The 26421-nt window shown below is 46.9% G+C and overlaps 2 protein-coding genes across 2 annotated transcripts in view; one reads left to right on the top strand and one right to left on the bottom strand.

The window, feature by feature from the left end:
- Positions 1 to 796: 796 nt before the first annotated feature.
- Positions 797 to 5643, bottom strand: FUCA1 (alpha-L-fucosidase 1). The gene is made up of 8 exons (XM_061358920.1): positions 5262 to 5643; positions 4229 to 4363; positions 3889 to 4026; positions 3558 to 3663; positions 2931 to 3131; positions 2546 to 2736; positions 1530 to 1629; positions 797 to 1034 (listed from the first exon to the last, which is right to left on the bottom strand). Exons 1-8 carry the CDS (start codon positions 5612 to 5614, stop codon positions 903 to 905), a joined length of 1356 nt encoding a protein of 451 aa, XP_061214904.1. The 5' UTR covers positions 5615 to 5643; the 3' UTR covers positions 797 to 902.
- LOC133215164 (lysine-specific histone demethylase 1A-like) overlaps positions 5628 to 26421 on the top strand; it is a 28510-nt gene continuing 7716 nt past the window's right edge. Inside the window, exons 1-12 of the mRNA XM_061358951.1 lie at positions 5628 to 5696; positions 6583 to 6933; positions 13781 to 13840; positions 15346 to 15412; positions 17227 to 17360; positions 19768 to 19846; positions 21131 to 21223; positions 21883 to 21989; positions 23283 to 23364; positions 23933 to 24027; positions 25485 to 25627; positions 26312 to 26402. Of these exons, the coding sequence (XP_061214935.1) occupies positions 5628 to 5696; positions 6583 to 6933; positions 13781 to 13840; positions 15346 to 15412; positions 17227 to 17360; positions 19768 to 19846; positions 21131 to 21223; positions 21883 to 21989; positions 23283 to 23364; positions 23933 to 24027; positions 25485 to 25627; positions 26312 to 26402 (1371 nt within the window). The remainder of the gene's footprint in view (positions 5697 to 6582; positions 6934 to 13780; positions 13841 to 15345; positions 15413 to 17226; positions 17361 to 19767; positions 19847 to 21130; positions 21224 to 21882; positions 21990 to 23282; positions 23365 to 23932; positions 24028 to 25484; positions 25628 to 26311; positions 26403 to 26421) is intronic.

Genomic DNA, 26421 nt, shown 5'->3' with positions numbered 1-26421 from the left:
GGGTTGGCAAAGGAGCCATCACCTTGTTTTCCCTTCTTAACCTGGCTTCACGTTTGTATCAGCATCATCACGGGAGCCAGGGCGATGCCCCGTGAGCAGGTCACCGGCAGCCGGTGCCAGTTCTCCAAAGTCCACGCAGGTTTCTCAGTACAGATCACTGTTTGGCAACTGAGGTGCTGCAGCGGGGCCAGAGAAGGGCAACAGAGCTGGTGCAGGGCCTGGAGCACAAGTGTGATGGGGATCGGCTGAGGGACCTGGGGTGTTCAGTCTAGAGAAGGCTCAAGGGGGACCTGATCGCTGCCTACAACTGCCTGACAGGAGGATGGAGCCAAGAGGGGGCTGGTCTCTGCTCCCAAGGAACAAGGGATGGGACAAGAGGAACCGGCCTCAAGCTGCACCAGGGCAGGGTTAGATGGAGCTGAGGAACAATTCCTGCCCCAAAGGGTGCTCAGGCATTGGAACAGGCTGCTCAGGGCAAGGCTGGAGTCACCATCCCTGCAAGTGTTCAGACACCTTGTAGATGAGGCCATCAGTGACATGGGTTAGTGGTGGCCTTGGTAGTGCTGGGAAATGGTTGGACTTCATGACCTTAAAGGTCTTTTCCAACCTCTATGATTCTGTGATTCCATCAATTGAGCACATCAGAACAAACCTTTTCTGCTTACAGCTGCCTCCCCCAGAATATAAATAATGGATCTGTATTAGACCATGATTTTCTATAGCTGATTTCTTCTAGATCTCTTCAAACAGGGCCCCTTGACACCCAGATCACAGGCAAAAGGGACTGGAAGAGAGATTCTCTTATGAGAAAACCAATTTATTCAACAATAACTGAAAAAAATCCTGCTGGATTCAGTTTGAAAGGAAGGCAGGGACAGATTGCTGCTTCCATCCTGCAGCCATCACTTCACACCCTCAAGCTTGAGGGCCCAGCCAGACTGGGGTGATGGAGGCATGCAGGGCAGTGTTACGAGCAGGCCTTCACCAGGGGACTTCTGCCACTTCAGTGTTCCTGCAAACCCCAACATGGTCACCTGCAGAGGAGGGCAGGGGAAACGCTCAGTCGTTGTTTTCACCGTGCAGGCTTCAGCCCTGTTTGTTTAGAGCAAAGGGCACCCCAGCATTTGCGTCACTCCAATGACAATGAGGGGTCAGTGTACCTGATTTGAATTGGAAATGCAAGAGCAGTGATCCCTTCTGTGTGTGAGGCTTGTTATTTACCTCCCTGTGCCAATAGGATCAAAATGCTCTGGGGGAGAAGTGTCTCTGCTTGCTTTGTGGCAGACAATAAGCCTGTCCTGGTAAACTGTACCCGATGCCCTGTGTTAACAGTGAGCCAAAGGCTGGAGAATAATCTGGGATGCTGCAAGGATCTGGAGGCAAGCCAGAGCACCCCAGAGCAAGAAGCACAGGATATCAACTTCCACACTTTCCCCAGTTTCCACATGAAGCCAGGTTGGATCCTTCCCAGCCTACACATGCTCAGGACAAGCCCTCAGAGGGTCTTATCTGTTTTCCAAGCTCCTTACTTGTGTGTCTGGGGATGGAGTAGGTGAGGACAGCCCCAGAACGTTGTCCTGAGGCCAGAGCAGAAAGATGGCATAGACAACAGGTCCTTTAGAAGTGTACCTATAAGAGCAAGGTCAAGAGTCACTTAAGAGGCTATACAAGGGTGCTGGGACTATAAGGATGCTGGGGAGGGACTCTTCATTAGGGACTGTAGTGATAGGACAAGGAGCAATGGGTTAAAACTTAAACAGGGGAAGTTTAGATTGGATATAAGGAAGAAGTTCTTTACTGTAAGGGTGGTGAGGCACTGGAATGGGCTGCCCAAGGAGGTTGTGAATGCTCCATCCCTGGTGGTGTTCAAGGCCAGGCTGGACAGAGCCTTGGGTGATATGGTTTAGAGCGAGGTGTCCCTGCCCATGGTAGGGGGTTGAAACTGGATGATCTTAAGGTCCTTTCCAACCCTAACTATTCTATGATTCTAAGAGAGAGAACAGATATGAGTTTCCCCATCCCAGATGGCACAAGAACTGCCTATGGCCACAGCTCAGCAGTCCCCTACTTTCCCCTCATCCCAAAACCTGTCACTTTGGACCCATTTGGCCAGGCAGCACTGGCTGATGAAACCCAAACAAAGTCCACGTGTCATTTGCTAATCTGTCCTTGCCTCAGCTGTGGTCAACAGAGCGGATACGCTGCTGTTCGCTCTGCATTCCTATCCTGAACACCCTGCAGGAAACAAAATAACTCTGGTTTGTAGCAGTTTCTGGTTCACTGTTGTCATTCTCAGTTGGGTAACAGCGATCAGTACCATCCTGTACCAGCTTGAAAGCAAACATCTCTACATTTACAAACTATATGTGTTCAGATGAACTACATTTGTGCAGTTCAAACTAGAGAAGACCTTGGGGCAGTACCTGAGCACTCCAATTGTAGCATAATGCCACAGTGCCATCTGCACCTGGTGGCAACACTTCAGAGCATAAACAGGTCAGGAAGCCATGCCAGCTCATATGACACCATGCAGCAGCGTCCTTACCACACCATGTCTGTGTTGTTCTCCATCTGTACCCTCCACGGCTTTGTTTCATAAATCGCCTCCCCATTAGTGTCCAGCCACTTCCCAAGGGCCAAAAGTCTTTCTTGGAAGATGGGAACAATCACCCCTTCTTTTGTAGGTCCCACATTGAGCAGGTAGTTGCCTCCAAAACTCACAGTCTGCACTAGCTCCTGTGACAGATAAACCAAGGTAACAAATGGCATTATAATCACCTCTGAGAGAAAAGGAATCTGAGGAAGGCTTTGTCCTCATCAACTGCTCCTTTAGCTCCAGCCTGATTGTGTGGAACACAAGCAAGCAGGAGGCTGAAGGAAACCTCTCAGTAAACCCCCCATACCCCTTATTCTGGTTCCAGATTCCTTACCTCAATGATACTTGCTTCATCCATTAACTCTGCAACGTTCATGTTGCTCCGATAGCCCCAGGAGAGCTTGTCAATGGAGGAGCACATCTCCCACTTGTGAGCTAGCAGAGTCCCTGGCTTGTACTTGTCGGCACAGTTATAGTAGCCTCCGTGATGGCATGAGCAGTTACTGCACCAACGATCATTAACAACAACAGTGTCCTGAAAGAAGAAACTCAGCTCAGTGGGGAGAATGTTCACCCTTTTCAGCTTGCATTATCTCTCCTAAGTTAGCAAAGGCATCTCAGGAGGTAAGCACCTAAACCCCACTGTGTAATCAACAGAATGAGGGCGAGGATCCTCCAGAGAAGGCTGAATTCCAGTCCAGGAGAACCTCTCTCTATTCACTCCCAGTATTTGCAGACGTTGAGGCAAGAAGGTTCCTGGGCTCTGAGCCTCTCATGTGTGTGCTGTAAAGGACACTGGAGTCTTCCCAAGGAACACAGTTCAGGCTTTTGTGCATGTGAAAGAATAAGGCACATTTGGTATTTGCAGTGGGCTTCTGATTTGATCCCATTCATACCTCACTGCTCCCAGACCTCCCATACCCATAAAACGCTGGCCATGAGGGACAGCTGAAAGTGATACCTTGACAGGACTGTCGTTATAGAGCCAGGCAAGGAAAGAGGTAGAATTCCAGTACGACTCTGGAGCATCCCAGTCTCCATCTGACCAGATCAAATCAGGTTTGTATCTAACAGAGAGATGAGTGTTATTTCACAGTGGCTCATTTCCTCCTCCCACAAAGGAACACTGTGTTTCTGGCGATGGAGAGTAGCTTCACTTCCTCTTCCTACTGCCTGCCATTACCAGGTTTATGCTTCACACAAAGAATTAACATTTGTCCCCTCTCTTCTCTGCGTCTTTCTCTACACTACTGAAGCCAGGAAATGCTCTTCTAAGCAATTGCGGCTCTTACTTTAGGACGAGATCATAAAGTTCTGGCATCGTCTTCTTCAGAACGAAGTTCTGGGTCTTGAAGCCATTTTCTTTGTCAGCTAAATAGAGTGGATTAAACCACTCTAACAGGGAGTGATACAGCCCATAGCGGATGTTGCTGAAGGACAGAGAACACAGAGGAAAGGGTTAGGCTGGCAGGAGGGATTAAGAACCAGAGGCAGATCAGGTTATTTCATTATTACTTCACAGAAGACCTCAGGACACTGTTTTCCTTATATCAAACCAATGATCTCCCACTGTTTGCCAAGAGCAGCCAGGAGAATTCAAACGACAGCAACAGCAGTTTGGCAGTGCCGTACCTCTCCCTGAGGGCTTGTCCCAGCTCTCCCACCAGATCCCGGTGGGGCCCCGTATCCAGAGAATTCCAGTTCCAGGACACGGATGAGCCCCAGTTGGTGAAGCCTTCGTGATGCTTTGCGGTCAGTACCACATACCTGGGGGGAAAACAAGGTATTTCATCGGGATGACAAAGGAAATACCCGAGACATCCCCTAGGCTCCCTGGCAGGCCCAAGTCACTGTAAAAGCAAGGGGCTGAAGAACCATGCTGTGAGGAGCCCTCTTTGAGGGCTCACTGGAGTGAGACCCCACTTGCAGCACTGGGTGCAGTGCTGGTGTCCTCAGCATCAGAAGGACACGGAGCTGTTGGAGCAAGTCCAGAGGAGGCCACGAGGATGCTCAGGGGCTGGAGCAGCTCCTGTATGGAGCCAGGCTGAGAGAGTTGGGGCTGTTCAGCCTGGAGAAGAGAAGCTGCGTGGAGACCTCATAGCAGCCTTCCAGTATCTGAAGGGGGGCTATAGGGATGATGGGGAGGGACTCTTCATTAGGGACTGTAGTGACAGGACACGGGGTAATGGGTTAAAACTTAAACAGGGGAAGTTTAGATTGGATCTAAGGAGGAAATTCTTTCCTGTTAGGGTGGTGAGGCACTGGAATGGGTTGCCCAGGGAGGTTGTGAATGCTCCATCCCTGACAGTGTTCAAGGCCAGGTTGGACAGAGCCTTGGGTGCCCTGGTTTAGTGTGAGGTGTCCCTGCCCATGGCAGGGGGGGTTGGAACTGGATGATCTCAAGGTCCTTTCCAACCCAAACCAGTCTGGGTTTGTTTGATTCTCTGATCACCCTTGAAATAAAGAAGCAACTACAGAATAACAGAGGGGTTTTAACATTGGAAGAGTGGAGATTAGGAAGCAGCAGGACCCATCACCTCCTCAGCACCGTGTGCTGTCAGGGACCCCCGAGCCCCTCAGGGACCTCTGAATCCCGCTGGGGCCCCCCAGACACAGCTCCCACAGTGACCAGGGCCCTGCCATCCCCTCAGCGCCCGGCACTGACCTGGCCCCAGCCCGCTGGAAGAGCCGGGCCCAGTCGCGGGGCTGGAAGTCGTGGGCCGTGAAGAGGGGCGCGAAGTCGGCGTAGGTGGTGCCGGGCGGGAAGCGGCGCCGCACGAAGCCCTCGTAGTCGGCTCTGTGCTCGCCCCTCCAGTGCCACCAGAACCACTCGGAGCCCCAGGCGGGGACGGAGAACACCCCCCAGTGCACAAACACCCCCACCTTGGCCTGGTCGAACCAGGCCGGCAGCGGCCTCGCGTCCAGGCTGGCCCAGTCCGGGCGGTAGCGGAGCGCGGGCACCGCGGGGCCGAGGGCGGCGGCCGCACAGAGCAGCGCCAGGGCCGCAGCCGCCGCCATTGGTACCGTGGCGATGGCGCCACCCAGCGGCGGCTCTGTCCTGGCGGCTCGGGGAGCGGGCAGCGGAGAGGCAGGCCGCAGGGTACGGCACGAATACAGCTTGAATAACGGCGGGACAAGTGCCTGGAAGGGGCTGAAAACCGAATGCACCCGGATAAAACGGAATAAAGCACGTAAAAGTTATTGTAAATTAAGTGAATGAAAATCATAGAATGGTTTGGGTTGGAAAGGACCTGAAGATCATCCAGTTCCAGCCCCCCTGCCATGGGCAGGGACACCTCACACTAAACCATGGCACCCAAGGCTCTGTCCAGCCTGGCCTTGAACACTGCCAGGGATGGAGCATTCACAACCTCCCTGGGCAACCCATTCCAGTGCCTCAGCACCCTAACAGTAAAGAACTTCCTCCTTATATCCAATATAAACTTCCCCTGTTTCAGTTTTAACCCATTACCCCTTGTCCTGTCACTCCAGTCCCTGATGAAGAGTCCACCCCCAGCATCTCCATAGCCTCCCTTTAGACACTGGAAGCTGCTCTGAGGTCTCCACGCAACTTCTCTTCTCCAGGCTGAACAGCCCCAATGTTCTCAGCCTGGCTCCATACAGGAGCTGCTCTCGTGTCCTCTCGGCTGCGTCCCGCTCTGGGGCAACAGCACAAGAGGGACGTGGAGCTGCTGGATGGAGATGCTGCAAAGGTTGGGGCATCCCTGCTCTGGAGCCAGGCTGAGAGAGCTGGGCTGGGAGAAGAGCAGGAGCTGGAGCTGGAGAAGAGAAGGCTCCTGAAGGGGAGACCTTAGAGCAGCTCCAGTGCCTGAAGGGGCTGCAGGAAACCTGGAGAGGGGCTTGGGACAAGGGATGTAGGGACAGGACAAGGGGAATGGCTTGAACCTGCCCAAGGGGAGACTGAGCTGAGCTCTCAGGCACAAGCCCTTCCCCTCCGCCCCGGTGCGGCCCGGATGTGACGTCAGGCGGCGGCGCGGCGCGGCCTCCCTCACGCCGCGGCTCGGGCTCCTTTGTGCGGCGCGGCCGGGGCGATGCTGTCGGGGGGCAAGAAGGGCGCGGAGGCGGCGGCGGGCGGCGAGGGCGGCCCTGAGGCTCCGGTGCCTCCGCCCGCCGCCGCGGGGGCCCCGGGCTCCTCTGCCGAGAGCGGCGGCGCTGCCGAGCGCACGCCCCGCAAGAAGGAGCCGCCGCGGGCCTCGCCCCCGGGCGCTCTGTCCGAGCCGCCGGCCGCTGGGGCCGGGCCTGCTCCCGGCGCCGAGACCACGGGTACCGCCGAGACCCCCGAGGGCCGCAGGACCAGCCGGCGCAAGCGGGCCAAGGTGCGTGGGGGTGCGGGGAGCGCGGTCCCGGTGCCGCGGGCTGTGTGCGGGCTTGTTGCGGCCCTGCCGCCGCTCGGTGCCGCCCGGGGGTTAATAGCGAGGTTTATGGGTGGAATCTAAAGGCTGCAAACAGGCTCTGGTGATCTGTGCCTTGGCTGTGTGTCTGGTACGTGACAGTCGTGAGTTACTGTGGACATGGAGAAAGTGCCGTTTCTTTTGTGAACATTTCATTGGAAACCTCCGTGCAGAAGACTTTGAGGATCTCTGCTGTGCCCAGTGCTGGGGGGGTGCGATGGGGAGGCTGAAAACGCTCTTGGGAGCTCTCTTGTGCTGTAGCCATGGCGCTGAATGGCTTCTTCACAGCTCTTATCTGACGCGATAGCTCGACCGGTCCTTTGTATGTAGGAGTTGCTGGGTAGGTCAGCCTGGTGCATCCTGTAACCTGCCAGAGGGGAGACTGAGCTGAGCTCTTAGGCAGAAGCTCTTCCCTGTGAGGGTGCTGAGGCGCTGGCACAGGGTGCCCAGAGAAGCTGTGGCTGCCCCATCCCTGGCAGTGCTCAAGGCCAGGTTGGACACAGGGGCTTGGAGCAAGCTGCTCCAGTGGAAGGGGTCCCTGCCCGTTGTAGGGGGGTTGGAGCTGGATGAGCTTTAAGGTCCCTTCAACCCAAACCATTCTGTGATCTCTCAAGGCACCATACCTGGGTTTTACTCGCTTTACAGTCGTCTGTTTACAAGCAGGAACCAGTGCAGTGTCTGTGGGTTTGCTAAGGGTGTTAATCTCTTTTGGCAGAGCATCTCCCCATCATCCCTTCAGGGTAGCACAGGGTCACCTTCCTGTGAGTGTCTGTGGGGTGAGCTCAGTTGAGGAGGGTGTCCAGGTTGAAAACAAACCAAGGGAAAAGCTTGGAGTTTTCCGTTGGACTCAGTTGTTCTCTGCAAGCTGTGTGAGCTCAAGGAGGAAGGGAGCCTTCAGAGGGCCTTGGGGCAGAAGCAGTTTGTGTTGGGTTTGAATACCTGTGATAATGTGCTTATGGTGCCGTGGGATCATTGAAACTTGCTCCAGAACCTGGGTTCACAAAAGATCCTGGGGGTGCAGTGTTTGCTGGGCAGTGAGAACTGAATGTGCTGGACAGGGAACGTGAACAACTAAAAGGTGGCTCATGGAGCGTGTTGGTGTTTTACTGAATTCAGGCTTTCCTGTACACGACTTCCCAGTGCTGTTGGGAACTGTGCCTGTTATTGCCGTGTCTTAATGAACTTGGACTGTGACAGAGGTGTTGATCTCTTGAAGACACATGGAGAGTTGCTTTCGTCATCACAAGGTGACCTCTAGGATGCTGGAGGGTCACAGCTGCTTTCTCTTTCTTTTTCCCATGGCTGTATATTGAGAAGTGGTTTATTCCCTTTCCAACAGGTAGAAATACACAAACTTTCTAACTTGGGGATAAAAGCCTGGTTTCTGAACCAGTGTGAGGTGCACCCAAGGAAATCCGTGTGAATCTTGTGTACAGGTCTGGTCACCCAGGTTTGACAGCTGAATTCAAGCTGGAATATGTGGATTGGACATAGAGGTGATTTGTTACCCCTGGGCTTGACAGGGAGGTGAAGAAGGGAGAGAAAGCCAGAGGGGTTGAATGATAATATAACGAGTACCAATAAACTGAGTTCTGTAGGAGCAGCAAGTTCCTATTATTGGACAGTTGGGTACCAAAGACTTCATGGAGATAAAACAGGAACTAGCTAAGCTGTTGGAGATTTTATCCCATGGCAGCTGTAATAAGACAAGGTAGCTCAGGCCTTTTGAGCTATGGGCAGTTTTGTTGTTTGCAGTATTCATTTTAGCAGTGAGACTTAGAGACATCTTCAGTGTGTTTATCCCCTGTGGTGCTTCTTACAGGTGGAGTATAGGGAGATGGACGAGAGTCTTGCAAACCTGTCAGAAGATGAGTATTACTCTGAAGAAGAGAGAAATGCTAAGGCTGAGAAAGAGAAGAAACTGCCACCACCACCTCCACCAGCTCCTGCAGAGGAGGAGAATGAAAGCGAGCCGGAGGAGCCATCTGGTGAGTAGAGAGACCTTCTTCTCCTTCTCTGACACTACTTACCTCTTCTATTGCTAGAAATTAAGTGGGGTCAGGTGCAGCATCATGAATCTCGAGTCTGGTTTTGAATGGTTGTTCTGCAGTGTTTTCTTTGCTGGCCCAATTTGGGAAGGAGGGGAAATCACAGAAGAGCAGCCTGGTAAAGATGGGAATATGCATGATTTAATTCCAGATTTAATAAGCCAAACTTCTCATGCTGTATTCTCATTATCCTTATTGACTTGTCTTTGGAAGCTTGTTGACCAGAATAGCCTCTTTGGCATTTAACTGTCACACCTGCTCGTGTACCAACAGTCACTTATTCCTCTGAGAGGTTAGATTTACTGAGGGGATCGCTATGCAGGAGAGCTGATTTAATCTACAGTGATTCCTGTGGCTTTAAAACTATGACTGATCTTAAGTTCTGGTTGGATCCTGTGTGCTTAAACTTCAGTGCTTTCCTTATTGCCTTTGACAGACTTGCCAAGCTTCACTTTTCATTGGGAAGGTTTTGGGTCAGTCTTGTTCAGGAAGCAGCTGCTTTTGAGATTTCATGGGGTTAGCAGTACCCTCTCCCTCTGTTGTGTTTCCAGCTACCACCAGTAACTAGGTCTGGTGTTGATGTGTCACTCTGCTATGTACAAAATCACACTTTGGCAAAGTTTAGCTGTTGCAGAGACTCTCTGAGGTGATGTGTGCACCAGCTGGTTCTAGACAGTAGCTGAAGTCTAGTGGCTGAACTTTTGATAGTTCATCACTGATGTGGATAACCATTAATGTTCAGTTCTGCTGCTCTTATTTGGCTTCTTTTGGCTGGCAGGCTTGAGAATGTAGACGATGTGGCTGACGTCAATTTGGGGATACTTACCTTCAGTGTGAGAAAATACATTAACAGCCACAACTGGGTGCTATCTCTTGGGATTTGCCCCTGTAATCTCTCTTCAGTTGTGGCTGTTGGCTTCTGGCTGGATACTGGAATAGTGTAGCTCATCTGCTTGACTGAAATATTTGCAATGATGAAAATCCTCCCTGCCCCCAGCTGAAGCTGATCTATCAGAAATGGAATTTTGATATGTGTAATTAAGCAAATATCTTAAAGTTTTCAATTTAATTTAGCTCAGACTTTGGGTTTAATCCCTGAGGCCTGATACTAATACATTTCTGATGTTCCCAGATACTTTGTGAGAGATCTCTCAGATACCTCTGCCATTTTGCACCTCTAGGAGTGATTACTGGAATCGGTTTGAGGCATAATCAGTGAAGTGTTTTATCCTGTGAAGGAAGAGTTGTGGAAAATAGGCAGTGATAGACACATGCTGTTCTATGCATACAAGAGTCTCTTAGGCAGTTATTCCACAAGCACTCGATTTAGTCAACCAGCTTGAGAACGGGCTATATCCAGCTGCCTAGAGATGAGGAGATTTCAGGTCATTGTATCCTTTCTCCATTCCAGAAATGCTGTGATATGCATGAAGCAGTGATGTAGGAAGATGACAGATTTTCCATTGTCATTCCATAGCTAGTCCTGCTGTATTTTTAAAGGCTTCTGAAACCATGTACATTGGTGGATCTGTCTTTGTTAATACACGTCAGGAGCATCAGGTCATCTCTTGCTGGCTGTTAAAGTGCACTGAAACCTCTCATTCAAACAGCTGTTAGCAGGAAGGGGCATTGGAGTCTGCTGTGTGTAGAAGCAGTGTTTATGGTAGAGTTGTTTTTCTCTCTGTTGCTGCTTTGAAACAAATAGAAATGTTCGAAGTATTGAGTAGGACAGTAATTCTAGAACAGGATTGCATATTGAAAATACAACAAAATAGAGGTTGTTTGTGTATTCCTGTTAATTTATTCTCATTGCAGACCTGAATAATTTCCTTTGTGTGTTTAAAGCCTCTAAAAGTATAGGTAGTGCAGTAGAGGTGTAAAGCTGTCGTGTTACAGGTTATGACCCTTTGTGTTGAAAAGCCTCATTTGCAAACTTAACCATGTAATAGGGACAGTGGCTGGTGTTTCATTAGTCCTCACTGTCAGTTTACAGTAGAAGGAGGTTATTAAATATCACACTTCAGGTGACAGCAAAATGCTGGTCTTATTTGGGGTGGGTTCCATTGATGGGTTCCACTGTGGGAAATTCCAGATGTTTTGGCTCTGCGAATTGTTATAGTCTGCATTTGCAGGATCTGCTGTGTTTTATTGCAGAGCAGTTTGAAAAGGTGCAAGAGGATTTCATGATTAAGGCAATTTCCTTAAAGTATCTCTCTTTTTTAACTGAGAAATATTTTCTGAAGGCAGAAAGCTTCCAAACTCCCTGTCAGTGCTGAGTGACATTTGTGGTGTTTGCCAGCACCCCTTTGGAATGAGGAGCTTGCTGCTTTCGTTTTTCTCTTCTAAGGATCTTTCTTGTTTGTCCTTGCCGGATGGGATTTTCACTTTTCTGGCCTCCTGAAGGTACTCTTTACCAGCTCCTTTTCTTCCTCTTGTCTGTGGGCATCTTGTGTTTCTAGCTGCTGTTTTCCAAGAGAGCACAAGACTGATCATGATGCAGATGGACGTCAAGTGAACAGTCACACTCGGTGCTGCTCTCTCTGTCTTTCATCCGACTTGTCTGTTTTCCTAATGAAACTCAGTACACAGTTGTAATCATGGGCCACCAGTCTTGATTTTAAGACAATATGAAGGGGACTCTTTTGTTGCCCTTCTTCCTGCCTGCTCCTCAGCTGGTATTCTGTTGCCTTGGGACTTCCAACAGATTCTGCTCCTGCTCATGTTGTGTTGGGCTGCAGTAACTGGATGTCAGCAGGGATCAGCAGTTCGCTTGCTGCTCTGTTCCTTTGCAGCTGGAACCTGACTTTCTTAGGGGGAAGGAGAGCAACCTGCACTAGAGACCTTGTTTCCATACTTCTGTACTTGGACTGGGTAATGATTAGAATTGTGTCTGAGCAAGCAGTAATAGTGATGCTTTCTTTTTTGACCTGCTTTAGCTGTTCCTAACAGAAGAGGGGAAAATGCTGATGTTTTCTTGTAAGTAACCTGGGAGCAATTTTGTCCCATCTCCTCATTGTCACTACTAATTTAGGGATAATGAATGCAAGAAGCTGATGTCAGCATCTTTTCAATTTCTTAATTTACAGAAGGCATAAATACAACTTTTCCTGCAAACGAATGGCCTGTGCTGGAGGTTAAGTATGAACGTTTTTGTTGTGTTAGTCTTTCCCGGAACAGAAGCAGGTCTTGGAATGTCCCAGCAAAATAAAGTACTTCCAGTGTAGATGAAGTGAGACATTTTTTCTTGCTGTTCCAGATACATCAGTTCATATAATCCTGATTTTGGGACTTCTGAGGCCTCTGATGCAGTTATTTGTTACAGTCTGTCTTGTGAGTTTTTGAACATGTTACCGCATTCCAGATGTTAACCCAGGTATCAATGCATGAAAACATTTGGTTTGCTTTCTGTGCCTTTGCTTTAGGGGTGAGATTTGTAATTCAGCTGAAATTCAGCTGCAATTGCAGTGTATCCCCTGAGAGCCTCAAATTGCAGTCTGGCAAAAGTGGCCACCCAGTTTCAGCCTCTGAAGAGTAATCTTAGCAGTTGTATGTTCAGCCTTAGGTTAGGCCTTACTCTTGCCTGTTTGGAGATGACACCTTGAGCAGTTCTGCTCTAGAAAGTGACTGTTCCATTTGCTACCAGGACCTCAGCAGTTTGTTTCAAGGGGGGGTTTGCTTGGACTTGAGAAAGCACCCAATGTGCTGCCTTGGTGCAGCAGCAGCCAGACAGTGCTGGGCTGTCCCTGTAGCCTTCCATGGCTTTCTGCTCTCTGGAGGTGACAACAGTAGGCAAATAAATACCTGACTGTGTAAGGATATTGCTTACAAGGTGAACTTGGAGCTAGCATCTCTTGCGACGATGAGCAGTGTGTGAGGTGACCTACATCACCTTTGTTCCTGCAGATATCTCGGCTGTACTCCATCTCTGTTCCTTGTTGTGCTGTAGTCCTGTCAAGGCTGCTGTTAGGACTTGCATGCAGGCTAAGGCAGTTTTGAGACTTCTCCAGATCTTTCAGATGAGTGCTTTGCCTTTCCTCATGTTTTCAGCCCTGGATACATTGGAAGGCTGATGTCTTTCAGTGCTGGGTATTGACCACATTGCATGGATTGACATGTGCCTGATTCAGAGGTGGTCTTTGTGTGTCAGAACACTGTTGGTGAATCAAGGGCACTGAAGCCAAAACAAGTGGTCTGAGCCTTTCAAACCCAGTTCTGTCATCAAGCTTCAGGGAAGGGTTTATGGCAGAATACTAAAAAGAGCAGGCTCTTTTGAGAGTAAGAGGCTTTTTGGAATGGTTCAAACTATCCCCTTGCACATGGAGAGACTCAGGACAACAAGGGCAAGATTATCAAATCCCTTTGGTTTGTGACCCATGGAATGTGGTGGTACCCACCCACCAGATCTTGGCAGTAAGAAATGTAAGCTTATTAATCAAATCCTAGACATTCATGAAGTCATCATAAGTATTTAGCCACTAGGAATGTTGTGTACTTCTTTATGTCCCATTAAGTCTGATGTAAAGCGTTCCAATCACATGGATAACACATAGAAGACTGCAGAGATTGGTGCCCTGAACCTAGGTTCCAGCAGATGGGATTCTCAGGAAATGGGTTTAGCTGGTTGGTGGAATTTAATATCTACAACGCCAACTGCCAGGCCTTTATGTCCAGTATGGTTTAACTTATGGAGTAAGGTCCCTGAGTTCTCCTCTTTCCTTCCACAGGGCAAGCAGGAGGACTTCAAGACGACAATTCTGGAGGGTATGGAGACGGCCAAGCATCAGGTGAGGGTGGCGTTTGATGCTTGCCAATCAGTAGCAGGAGCCGCCAGGTTAGGGAGTGATGCTTGCAAGTGCGCATGGGTGCGGTTGTTCAGGACTTAGCCAGAGGTACAGGAGCTGTTTAACAAGTGAGGGGTATTTCCAGCTTCAGTTGAGGTCTGTACCAGCTGCAGGGAGGACACCAACCTCTGTTGAAATGCCTCAGGCCGATCTCTCATCCCTCCACTCCTCTCCTTGTGCAGAGGAGTCCAAACGTGCAGAAAGGTGTTTCTTACCTGGCCAGTTTCTACCACCCTCAGTGGCACTGAAAGGCCTGGGCTTCAGCACAGCAGAACCTTTCCTCTAATCTGCTGAAGGAACCTCGCAGGGAGTGCCTTTCTGCTCCTTTGTTCTTGTGCTTTTTCCTTTTGAGAGGTTTGTGCTTGAGCCAGTGGTGAGCCCAGGAGATTTATCTGTCAGGGACAGGTGTAGTCTGCTTCTGGGTTGGGAATTCACCATTTGGCCTGAGTTTTGGTGCTGGCAGCATGCACCTACTGCTCGATTCCCACAGTTGGTGTCTTGACTCCTAAGTGCTTGAGTTCAAGGGAGAATCTTCCTCCAGCTCTGCCACTTCTGCTCTCACTTAAGGGTTGAGGATTAGGGTTTTAAGCAAAGGAGCTGAAGGATCCAGAGCCTATTCTGTACCTGCAGGTTGCTCTTTTTGAAGCAGATATAACTTCAGGATGCTCATCTGAGAGTGCATCCTTGCTGTTCTAAGTAAGAAGCTATGGTTTGGATCTTACCACTTGCATGGGATTTCTGATTGTTGCAGATTGTGGGCTTAAGGATGCGTTGCCTGCTTTGTTTTCAGGCAGGCACTGGCTGTTTGGAAACTGTGCATATTTTACATTTGATGTATATGCTGAGGGTGTGCTTTAATAATTGTCTGATTCAGCAGCCAAGTGACTTCCCTTCAGAGGGTTTTTAATCTGCACATGTTTCAGTCCATAAATGAGCAGCATCTCTCAAGATTCCTCATGTGAGGAAGAAGATAATCAAAACTTCAGCACGTTGGTGGCTGATGCTGAATGCCAGGAAATGGCAATGGGTGCACAACTGTGTGTCAAGAGATGAGCATCCAGGACTTCAGTCTAGGCTGACCTATCCCTTCAGACATGGAACAGTTGCCCGAAGGACAGTTCTGAACTGGTACTGCCTTTACTGTGTTGCTTTTGTGAAACACAAGCAGGAACGATGTGGGATGGGGGGGATTTAACCACTCTGAAATGGATTTCCCTTGGAGTTGTGTAGTTGCAGAAGTAAATTCAGGGACATGCAGGTTTTGGAAGATCTTCTGATGGCTGGGCCAAATGAAATGAAGTGTTCGCTGGGTTTGGGTGTTGTCATGGACATGTGGCCCTAAAAAACCCAAACCAACAATCCCTTCCCCCTGCTTGGAGTTATTTCCAGGGCTGTTCAGGGCACCAGTTTCTCTGGCCCTTAATGGACATGTCTGAGTTTCCTGGTAGTTATCACTGCGCCACGGGCGATGCTCTTTAGCAGATGTCAGGAGAAGCCCACTTGTTGTATCCACCTGTAAGAGGGAGTCAGGTTCAGCATTTCAAACCTTTGTTTAACTGGCCATTCCCTGGAAATGGTGCTGCTGAGCTTGTTGCTGACACTTGATCATCTAGAACCTTAAGGAACATTCATTACCATTAATAAAGGATTAGAGAATTGGTAAGTTTGGTTTGATTTACAGGCACAGCTTTATGGAGTTCATTGTTTAACTCATGCATCCGTATGTAGATGTTTGCACGGTTGGTCCAGTGTTAGGCTGAAGGACAACAGAAGGGCTGGGGCATATGTATCACTGGAGAAGCTGGAATTCCTGCAGAGCTGTGGGTTTCTATTCCATCACTTCATATTAGTGTCAAGAATTAATGTGGTGTGTTAACTTCTCCTATTATGAATTCTATTTTACTTTCTTGCAGTGCTCTGTTGCCTCTGGTACTAATTTCCTCTTGTTGTAAAATTCCTGTAAATGATCACAGACCATTTTCTTTCCCTTGAGCCATCATGCAGTTAGGTCTTATCTTTGCTTGTGAATGAACTGTGGGGTTTTAGCTTTACCACCATTTCCTTGCTTACATTCTTTTCTTCACCTTTGGGATGTAAAAACCCTTGGGAGTTAAAGCTGTGTGTGCCTGCACCAGAACTGAAAGAAGTTTTCTCCCCAGTACACCCATGTGTGTACCTCTGCACATGAACCTCAAACCTGCAAACAGTTGTCTTGGTTACTGTCATAAACTGCAAGCTTGTCTGGTCTTTGAATTGTTAGAATCTTTTGGAACAGTTCCAGTTCCAGTGGATGATCCTGATCTTACTGCATTACCTGTGTGGTTTTCTCTCTTGGGATATGGGTTTATATCTTTCCAGGTTGAATGTCCTCTCCTCTGTCTGTCCTGATCTTAACACACTTCCTAGGACATAGGAGTTTCTCTTCCTCTTGCTGCATTTCCCATCTCAGTGTTGCATTTGGCTCACTGTGCCTGCAGGGTTTGCTTTCTGCACTTGTGCTGTAACACTTTATGCAGCTGTGGCTTGGTTTGTTACTTTAGAGTATATTTTATATATATAGGACAACAGTCAAATGCGATGGAGAATGTAGGGTCCATAACTGTGATTACTTCATTGCCAGTGTTTGAACTGACAGAAGTGCAGGTACCTTTATGAATGAAGTCTTTCCACAGATAAAATGTCTCCTGTATATATTCAACATTGGTCTTTGACATGTGGAGCAGCACCAGGGGAGGGGCACAGGAAAAGTGTGAATATGATTGTTTGTCATTGCACTGCTTGTGGGGAGTGTGGCAAATGTGGAAGAGGAGAGGTCAGGATGGGTTCCTCCAGGTTGAGGTCAGTGCAAATGAAACCTTGAAAAGCATATGAGGGCTGTAGGCGTTGTGCTTGTGTCTCACAGATCTTTTGGCTTTGAGCAGGCTCCAAAATGTTTTTCATATTCTGGTAGAAACTGGAAACCACGCAAGTAAAGGGCAGATTCTAAAGCAGTTTTATTGATCCTGTATTATAGATGTGTTATATTTGATACACGTTTTATTGATGTGTGCCCAGCCCCTGTTATTTCTCAGGGTGTTGGTTGGGGTTTTTGCTTGTTTGCGGTGCAGTTTGTTCATTAACCCTGACTGATGCCTGTAATTCAAAGAACTGTTCACTTGGGAGCCTGCTTGTCTTGCAGAAGTAAAGAAAAGGACTGAGTGAAAGCATGACACGAAACTGGCCCCGTATCACATCATGGCTGGATGCACTGGCTAGGGAGGGTAGTGTAAAAGTACTTACCTAACAGATCCTTTTGCAGTGCCTGTAGACAACTTGTCTTTTTGTTGTAGGTGTGGAGGGTGCAGCTTTCCAGAGTAGACTTCCACATGACCGCATGACATCTCAAGAAGCTGCCTGCTTCCCTGATATAATCAGTGGGCCACAGCAGACCCAGAAGGTGTTTCTGTACATCAGGAACCGCACGGTAAGTTTATTGTGAAGGTATTGCTGGCAGAAGGGTAGGATGTTTGTGTACCTTGCAAAGGCTGTTTGGCAGTTACCATGTCTAACAGTTGGGAGATTTCCTTGGGTTTGAGATGGTGGGGGTTCATTTCTGCAATTGCTTCATGCTCTGAGTGTCTAAGGAAGGAGTTATCCAGTTCTTGATTGAGGCAATGCTGTGAGGCAGCATAAAGAACCTTTAGTACATTCACAGTGTCCAAAACATGGTCATAACAACCATCAAAACTATGTGATTCAGCTACTGCAGCTTTTAAAAGGTAAGCAAACAGCTGGTGCAAGAGATCAGCTTAAGCTGAGGTCTGTTGATCTCAGCTTAAAGAAGTGTCTGTAAAATACTTTAAGATAATAATCACATGCATTGTTGCTTAGAATAAGTCAAACCTCTAAGCTTGTATTTTCATACTTTGCTTAGCATTCAGTTGCTGTAGTGCTGAGCTATTAACCCAGTCTTGTGGCTTATTCTCACAACAGAACACTTCCTTTACCAGCTTTGATTTCATGAAAGAACCTGTAACCTTGAAGAAAGGAAACTCTGCTTCTGACTGTAGCATTTCTGTCTAATTCAAAACTTCACACAACCTAAAACACAGAAAGAAGGGGCAATATTCAAATAATTCACAGGGGAGTCCATGCACTTGAGTTCAGGCCAGCACCTGAAGGTTTAACCTTAACAAAACTTAAACAGTGGCCTTGTGTTTTGCAGGTGATGTTTTTAAATTGTGACAATGCTTTTGGGTTCTTCAGCACAAAAATAGGGTTCAAAGCAAGAAATATCTTGAAAATTGCTTTGTTACCATAGTTAAGAGAGAAAACACCTTCTTGCATTCAGTTTTTTTCACAGACTTAAGATGATCGGGGCATCACAGTGTATCAATCATGGTAGCACCCAGTGCTTAATAACTTCAAAGAGTTGCATGGAATTCCTTCATGGTGGACATCATCTTGCTAAGAATGTGACTTCTGCTGTTCCTGTGAAATCCCCCTCGAAGTAACCTAAGTTGTAACTTTTGGGAAGTCATGAGATACATAAAACCAGACCAGAATGTGAGGAGGGAGGGAAAGCTTGGAAAACAGCATGCTCGTATGTATAGTGAGTGAGTAATCCTTTTACAAACACATCAGAAGCAGAGAAGCCTTCCACTGAAACTGATAAATGGCTGGGATTTGCAGGGCTGTCCTGGAAGAGCTGCATTGCTGGTCTTTGGTCCTTATTCACTATGGATGAGCTTAGAGATGTTCCTAAGCAGGAATCCCTTTCTGAGGAAGACTTGTGAGAGGATCTCCTCCAGTCAGGATAGCAGAGGTTATAGAACAGCGGATGAAGCAAATGGTAATATAAACCCAGTGCTCAGCAGGGCTCTGGGAGAGCTGTGAACTGCAGTGTGCATCCTCTTACTTACAGCTGGCTCAGTGCAAGGGATTTGAAAATATGGAAGAGGGCGTGAAGAGTTCCTGGAGGTTAGAGGAGTTAGACTAGTCAGTCTGGTATTTCCAATTTGCCTGGTAACAAATGGAACCAAGAATTGAATGAATCATCTGGTAAGTAAAGATGGAGTTTGGAAGGCTCACAGCAGCTTTTCTAAAGGGAAGTCATCCTTTACAATCCATCTGAGCTCTTCAGAGTGACCAAAGGAGATCCACTTCATTTGATCTTCTGCAGTAATCCCCCCCACCCCAGAACACCCAACCAGCCCGAGGGGAGGGGAGGGGGGGTACACCACAGAACATTAAAAGCTGTGGCTGAATTACTGTTGGTTAAAGCATATCATGAACATTTACAAAGCAGAGTGTAGGCTGACTTATCTGTTGTGGCAGTGCAGGGCAGTTGTGGTTTGAAGCTTTTAAATCTTCTAAGGCCTGCACTGTTCTGTGTATTTGTAGAGGGGCTAGCGGGGGGTGGAACCAGATCATCTTCAAGGTCCCTTCCAACCCAAACCAGTCTGGGATTCTGTGATAATTCCTATTTCACAGGCAGCTCCTCCTGCTTGGTTTTTGAACTGTAACTGTTCTCTACGTGTTCTTGAGTATATGTGGGCAGTGGAGCCCATGGTAGTGTCTTGTATCAGTGAAGACAGAGTAGGTGATTCTGGCACTGCCGTTTTGTAGCTTTTGTTCTGTGTGTGTGTGTTTTGTTGGATGTGTGATGAGGAGATTGCTGGCTTGATGTGTTTCCACTTAGTTGAACTGGTGTAGGAAGTTCAAATGGACTCTATTGCACCTTAAAATACACCAGAAGGCAAAGTTCAGTGGCTTGGATAGCACTGCCGGAGTGTGACTTGTTGGAGGGTTTCATCTAACAACATTTGGGAACACACAGAAAACACCTCTTTTGTAACACTTAATGTGTCTTATTGTTCATTTAAATACAGCTGCAGCTCTGGCTGGATAACCCAAAGATTCAGTTGACATTTGAGGCAACTATCCAACAATTAGAAGCACCTTATAATAGTAAGTCAAATCTTTTACTGCCAAAACCATACCATGTGTACCATTGCTGTTGGTTTTCAAGTTTGATTGGCTAAAAGTTACTTAAAATCAGGAGAGGGTTTCAGATGGGTCTTTTTGTTAGTGGAGCCCTGTGAGCGTTCATGTCGAGAATGGACCATTGCAGTATGCTCATGTTTCAGGTTTGTTCAGGTTCATTTGTCTGGTAAAGAAATACATCCTTAGCATACTTCAGAAAAGGCTGGTAACAAGGTGGGTTGGTACAGAAGTTCCGTGAGAGGGAATTCCCATACAGCTTGTAAAGCTTGCTACAGCTTCATGGTGCTTTGCAGCTGTGAGATTTGCTTAATCACAAGGTTTCTGGGAGACATTAAAAAATTGCATAAAACTTGAATGGCCATAGTGAAAGAGGGCAGTAAAAGGGAGGGACTTTATATGAAAGAATGTAGTGATAGGACAAGGGGGAATGGTTTTAAACTGTCAAAGCAGAGATTTAGGTTAGACATTAGGAAGTTCTTCCCTGTGAGGGTGCTGAAGCGCTGGCACAGGGTGCCCAGAGAAGCTGTGGCTGCCCCATCCCTGGCAGTGTTCAAGGCCAGATTGGACACAGGGGCTTGGAGCAAACTGCTCTTGTGGAAGGTGTCCCTGCCTGTGGCAGGGGTTGGAGCTGGAGGAGCTTTAAGGCCCCTTCCAACCCAAACCGTTCTGTGTCTCTACGCAAAGAGCGAGGAGCTACTGCTTGCACATGTAGGCTGTTCTAACCTTCTCATAAAAGCTCCCAGTAAACTGGAAAAGGTGAGGGGAGCCATAAGGAAGTAACTAAAGAAGAAAACAATGCTGAAATGAGTGCAGATACACTGTCAAGTATTGCAAAATAAGGAATGATTGTGTTTATAAAACCAAGCATGAGAACTCAGTGCTCCAGTAATGGGTTGGTTTAACAGTGATAACTCATTTTCTGCATAAAGCTCTCCTGATTTCTGCAGTCAGTTTCAGAAAAGGTGTTCTTCTGCACTAGAGAAATAGAAGCATTTCATGTCCTGTGCATGTCCTGTGCAGCTTTTCAGGCAGGATTCAAAGCTACAGGGTAGCATAAAACCAGCTTGTGGCTTCCAGAAAACTCCTCAGCCTTTCTCAAGAGGATGGATTCTTGGGGAGGGCAGCTGGGGAGCAGGAAGGGCTGTGTTCAGGGTGGTTTTGCTGCCTTCCTGCTGTGATCTGCTTGCTTGTGAAGACGTTCTCAGTGCCAAACATGCAGAATGATGGTGAAACATTCCCATTTTGCAGGTGATACGGTGCTCGTGCACAGAGTACACAGCTACCTGGAGCGGCACGGGCTCATCAACTTCGGGATCTACAAGAGAGTGAAGCCCCTTCCAAGTAAGAAACCTGAAAATGGTTTTGGTTCATTGTTCTGTGATTTTTCAAGCCAAACTTTTGAGACTTTTTCTTCTTTTGGGATAGTCAAGCTGAGGAAATAAAAAATGCTGGCAGTGCATTTGGCTCTAGGGGTTCCTGGGGTTTATTTGGGCCTGGAGGAGCTGTTAATTCAAGTAAATCACTTTGAGAAGGAAGACGTGCAAATCTTTGGTAGATAATTCAGGGGCTGTCACTGTTGAATGAGTTATCTTCGTTCCTCATTTGAGGAACAAAAGACACAAACACAATCCTACACTTGCACCTCTTCAATGAAATAGGATGCAATAATTAATAAGAATCAGTTTCTTCTTCAACCATTGATTCTTCAGCAGTACTTTTCCTCCTGTTTTCTTCATTGCCACAGATGCACTACTGGTGTATTTTCTTGTACCTGTGTCATCCAGGACTGTGAAGTGTTTTACTGTTACCATGTTATGCACAAAATTACTTCCATTTTCTGTTTTGTGGCTGTTTGTTTGGTTAAAGAGTTTGTCAGAACTGATGAGAGGGAAGCTGCTTTTTGTTCTTGGTGTCTCTTTAAATGCAACTTTAATGTAACTGCTTGCAGTGGTGTAATAAAGCACATGCAGAGCCTGTAGCTTACTTTTCCCTCTCCTTAGCCAAGAAGACTGGAAAGGTGATCATCATCGGATCTGGAGTCTCTGGGTTGGCAGCAGCTCGCCAGTTGCAGAGTTTTGGAATGGATGTCACAGTTCTGGAAGCCAGGGTATGAATTTCTGTGCTCTTTCACTTCTATACAGAAGCTTAACCAGTAACCACATTCAGGCCTAGTCCCTAAGGCCAAGTGGCCCAGCAGCATGCCCAAGATGGGCAAGCTTGTGTATAGGTACAGGCAGCCAGATGTATTGCTGAGTGCTAAACCTGTCTCATGAGGAAAGAGTCCTGTCTGTCCTCAGTGGGAGCTGGCTAATACTTTCTCAGGGGTGGACTGTATCATCAGGTGCTTGTGTCATCAGCTTATACCAGTAATGGGTTGGAATCATATTTCTTTCATGATTAGGAACTGCTGCTTCGCTGGGAAGCAGAATGCAAGTCTGTACTTGATGAAGTTGCCCATTAAATAGAATCATTGTTTGGGATTCTCATACAGTGTCAGGCAGGCTGTTGTTTTGTACCTTTTAAATCTACATGAATTCTTTCCTTACTTATTACTGGGTGCTTAACAGAGACTTTAAAGTTCTATATAGGGCTACATTTTGTAGTGTGTGAAAAATTGGAATTTATCAAATGTTTTACTTCCTGACTTCATTTCTTGTTATTCCTTTGCTTCTGATACTTTCCTAGCACAGCCTGAAATAAGCTGATTAGGTTAGAGTAATGTTTCGGGCTCACTGCTGCTCTTGTTGCTGGGGAGAATGTGGGGATTCTGGGCTCAAGCACACACTGAAGCCAGGTCATGGGGAGCTTCTCATCAACCAACACCCCCAAGTCCTCCTTATTCAGTTTAAAGTGGTGGGAAGTCACTTGTATGTGTCAAGAATCCAAAACTTCTTCCTGCTGCTGAACTGGGCTGTTGGTTCATGGTTATCTTGACTGGTAGCTGGCCCTTCTGTGGAGAACAGGTAGGAATAATTGCCTGATGGGTTTTCTTACCCTAAAACTTAGTTTCCATCAGCACAGTTGAATTATTTCCTATAGAGCTGTTGGATTTGGGTAGGAAGTTGGAGGAAATCTAGTATGTAACTTCATCTATTTGTGGGCAGTGAAGGGTTGGTTGTAGAATCCCAGTAGATCTCACTGTAGATGTGGTTAAATCCTGCCAATTCTATTTTTATTTCCTTTTTTCTTTTTTGTTAATGCAACTCAAACATTTTATTCCATAACTTGGATGAATTAAGAGCAAGTGTTCATTTGCAGAGGTTCTTGGCAAAGCGTGTTTTATTTATTGACCCTTTGGGTAAGAGAATCCTTACACCATGCTGTGGAGAAGTACCAGGGATTGTATTTGAGATGTGTTGCTGAATGTTACTGGGGGTTTAATCCATTGTGCTTTTGAAAGGACCGAGTAGGAGGAAGAGTTGCGACCTTCCGCAAAGGGAACTATGTTGCTGACCTCGGAGCAATGGTGGTGACAGGACTTGGTGAGTGGGAAGGCAAATCGTGGGACAGGATGTTACAACTGTGAAACCTTTTGCTGTTTCCTTTCATGGCCAAAAGAATCAGGTGGGTTTAACTATCAAAAGTAGGTATTTTTATTCAGACTCTTTGGCAGTTGGCATTTCTCATCAGTGAATGTTCAGAACAGATGTCAGCCCTCACTAAAAACTGGGATTTGTGTTGGTGACGTAGCTGGCATTGGTCACTGAAGTCGCAGAGGTGCTTGTCATGTCATCAGGCTGTTGCAGATCCATTCTTTTACAGTTTGTTTGTGCTTAGTGGAATTCTTTGCTCTTTCTTTGGCATGATGTCCTTCTCTGTGTCTGTTCCTTTGCCCATTTCCTTTATGGTGGTATCTGTGCTGGCTTCACTGCACTTGCTGAGCAGCTCTTTCTAAAGCTGCCAATGGCCTCTGACTGAATTTCTTGGTGACTCTCATAGCTGTTCCCTTGGATCTTCCAAAGTATCAGCTGAAATTGAGCATGGATTTCTTATTTCATTGCAGATGAACTTTGCAGGAGTACTCTGTTAACTCTGCACAATGTTTTCCAGGAGGAAATCCCATGGCTGTGGTCAGCAAACAAGTGAATATGGAATTGGCTAAGATCAAACAAAAATGCCCACTTTATGAAGCAAACGGACAAGCTGTAAGTATGATGCTGTTTTCATTCACCTTTTCAAACAGAAATAGTATCTCAAGTGTGTTTGTTAGCAGGGTGTTGGCCTAGCAGGAGATGGCTTACAGGAAGAGGGGAAGGGAGTACTGAAAATGTTAGTGTCACTCTTTAGACAGTGTAGGAATATTCCAGTGTATCTGCACCTATTCTAAAACCAGTTCTTCCCACGTGAGTTCTTGACTTCGAGTTTCAGATGCTTTGTGGAATCTAAGTCCCTGTTTGTTCTTTGTAAATACATGACTGGTTTTCCTTAGTTGTCTTGCTGCACTCTGAAACAATCGTCTGCTGTGCTGGCACTCCAGCTTCTGTTGGTGTTGCTGCTCCTTCTCCCTGAAATAGGCTTGTTCTGGCTGTTCTGCTTCTGTTTTGTGCTTTAAAAACCTGATTAACCAGTGTCATCTGGTTGAATGCATGCAACAGTTCAGCACTAATATTCTAGAGTTGGGATTCCCAAGCTTAAATAGCCTCTGTAGTGTGAAGGAGTGCTGTTAGAGACAGAAGTGGTGTGTTCTAGTTTAGTGCTGAATCTCACACATGTATTGACTGGAAGCTTTCCTACCTCCTGAATCTTAAATTATGGTACTGAGGGTAACTTCTTTCAGAAGACAGATGAGGATACTTGGCTTCTTGCTAGAGGCCTGAGAAAGTGATCCTTGGCACAAATCTGGTGTGACCTATCACCTGCGTCTTTTCCTGCTGCATCTGAGTGAATAGGGTGAATATAATGAATTCAGGGAAAGCCACCAAGGCATAGTAGACAGTTTTAACAGTCAGTCTGCTCTTATGTTGGGAAGCTTCTTCCATCATCCTAGAAAAGATGTGTTGGTAGTTCTTAGTCATGCTGACCAATCCAAACGGTAAGTTACTCCACTGAGCTCTGCCAGGCCTTGTAAAGCCTTGTGATTGCATAGAGCTGTCCTACCGTCAGAGCAGCCTTTTGTCCCATTGTTAAGTTTCTGGAGCTTTGATGGACACACATTCCAGTAAGGAAATCTTTGTGTGCCCATAAGTTGGTTGTTGTTGTGATTTACCAGTTCTTATTGTAGCTCTTTGGCCAGACACCCTGGCAAAGTGACTTTGTGTTGAGCAGCCCTTGGTGTTTGACTGTTTGAGAGAGCAGAGAGTATTAAATTTCTTAGCTATGTTTTTGTTGTGCTCTTGAAGTGTCACTCTCGTTCAGGGCATGTGGCACCTTTTCTTTGAGTACTGCTCTAAGAATTTATCTGTGCCCTGGCTTTTGCATTCCTCTGATTTGGGAAGTGGTGGTGGTTTCAGTTTGTGAATTTACACTGCTCTGGGTGCTTTTAAAGTTTTCTCTCTTCTTCTCAATTATCTTGTCTTTGAGGCTCTGAGCTTTCAGGATCTCCATTTTTCCTTTTTACTGTGAATTTCTTATTCAGATGAAGGTCTGTTCTTTTGACTCCTAGGTTCCAAAAGAGAAAGATGAAATGGTGGAGCAAGAATTTAATCGTCTGCTGGAAGCCACATCCTACCTGAGTCATCAGCTGGATTTTAATGTTCTCAATAATAAGCCTGTCTCCCTAGGTCAGGCTCTGGAGGTTGTCATACAGTGAGTGACTTCCCTCTTCATGGCAGACTTTCCTATTCTGTGGAGGATGTTCCTAAAGATACCTGAGACTCGTGATGCTCCTAGGATAACCATTACCCACTTACACAGCCGTTTGGTCTTTGCTGGGTTTTTGTGTGTGTGTTGTGTGTGGTGTTCATTGAAATGAGATAACATTGAAAGAAGATGGCTAAAGGAGCAAACATCTTTTCTTGAAAGGTTCTGAAAATCATTACAGTAACTGACAGATCATGGAATCATAGAACCAGAGAATGGTTTGGGTTGGAAAGGACCTAAAGATCATCTAGCTCCAACCCCCCTGCCATGGGCAAGGAACACCACACACTAAACTGTGTCACCCAAGACTCCATCCAGCCTGGCCTTTAACACTGCCAGATCATTGATGTAGTCTGGAGTGCAGACAGCACACTTACGCTACTTGAAAGCTAATTGTATTTGTAATTTGCCTTTTAATAACAGTAGGTAACTTCAGACTCGTGTTTCAGCTAGTCAGGTAGCTCTTATTTACAGAAATGTCTATTAATTTTCTAATCACCATGGGAGTATTTACTAAAATATCCCATGATGAGCTTTTACTACGTTACAGTAATTAGTTTGTGATAATGAGTTTTCTCAGTATTGCAAGGATTTTATGCTGAACTGACTCTCACTTGTCACCTTTTCCAGGTTGCAGGAGAAGCACGTGAAGGATGAGCAGATTGAGCACTGGAAAAAAATTGTGAAAACACAGGAGGAATTGAAAGACCTTCTTAACAAGGTTAGGTGGTGACATTTAG

Source organism: Neopsephotus bourkii, unplaced genomic scaffold (assembly GCF_033783945.1).
Source record: "Neopsephotus bourkii isolate Nb327-2 ecotype Australia unplaced genomic scaffold, CSIRO-AGI_Nbou_v1 NB_959, whole genome shotgun sequence".
Classification (NCBI taxonomy): domain Eukaryota; kingdom Metazoa; phylum Chordata; class Aves; order Psittaciformes; family Psittacidae; genus Neopsephotus; species Neopsephotus bourkii.
This window is presented reverse-complemented; position numbering and strand designations above follow the sequence as displayed.

Coding starts and splice junctions, on each gene's coding strand:
- FUCA1 (XM_061358920.1), bottom strand. CDS start 5,614: ATGGCGGCGGCTGCGGCCCTGGCGCTGCTCTGTGCGGCCGCCGCCCTC. Junction 4,027..4,228: donor GGACAAGCCCTCAGGGAGAG/GTACGGCACTGC, acceptor TCTGTCCTTCAG/CAACATCCGCTATGGGCTGT. Junction 1,035..1,529: donor CTCCATCCCCAGACACACAA/GTAAGGAGCTTG, acceptor CCTCCTCTGCAG/GTGACCATGTTGGGGTTTGC.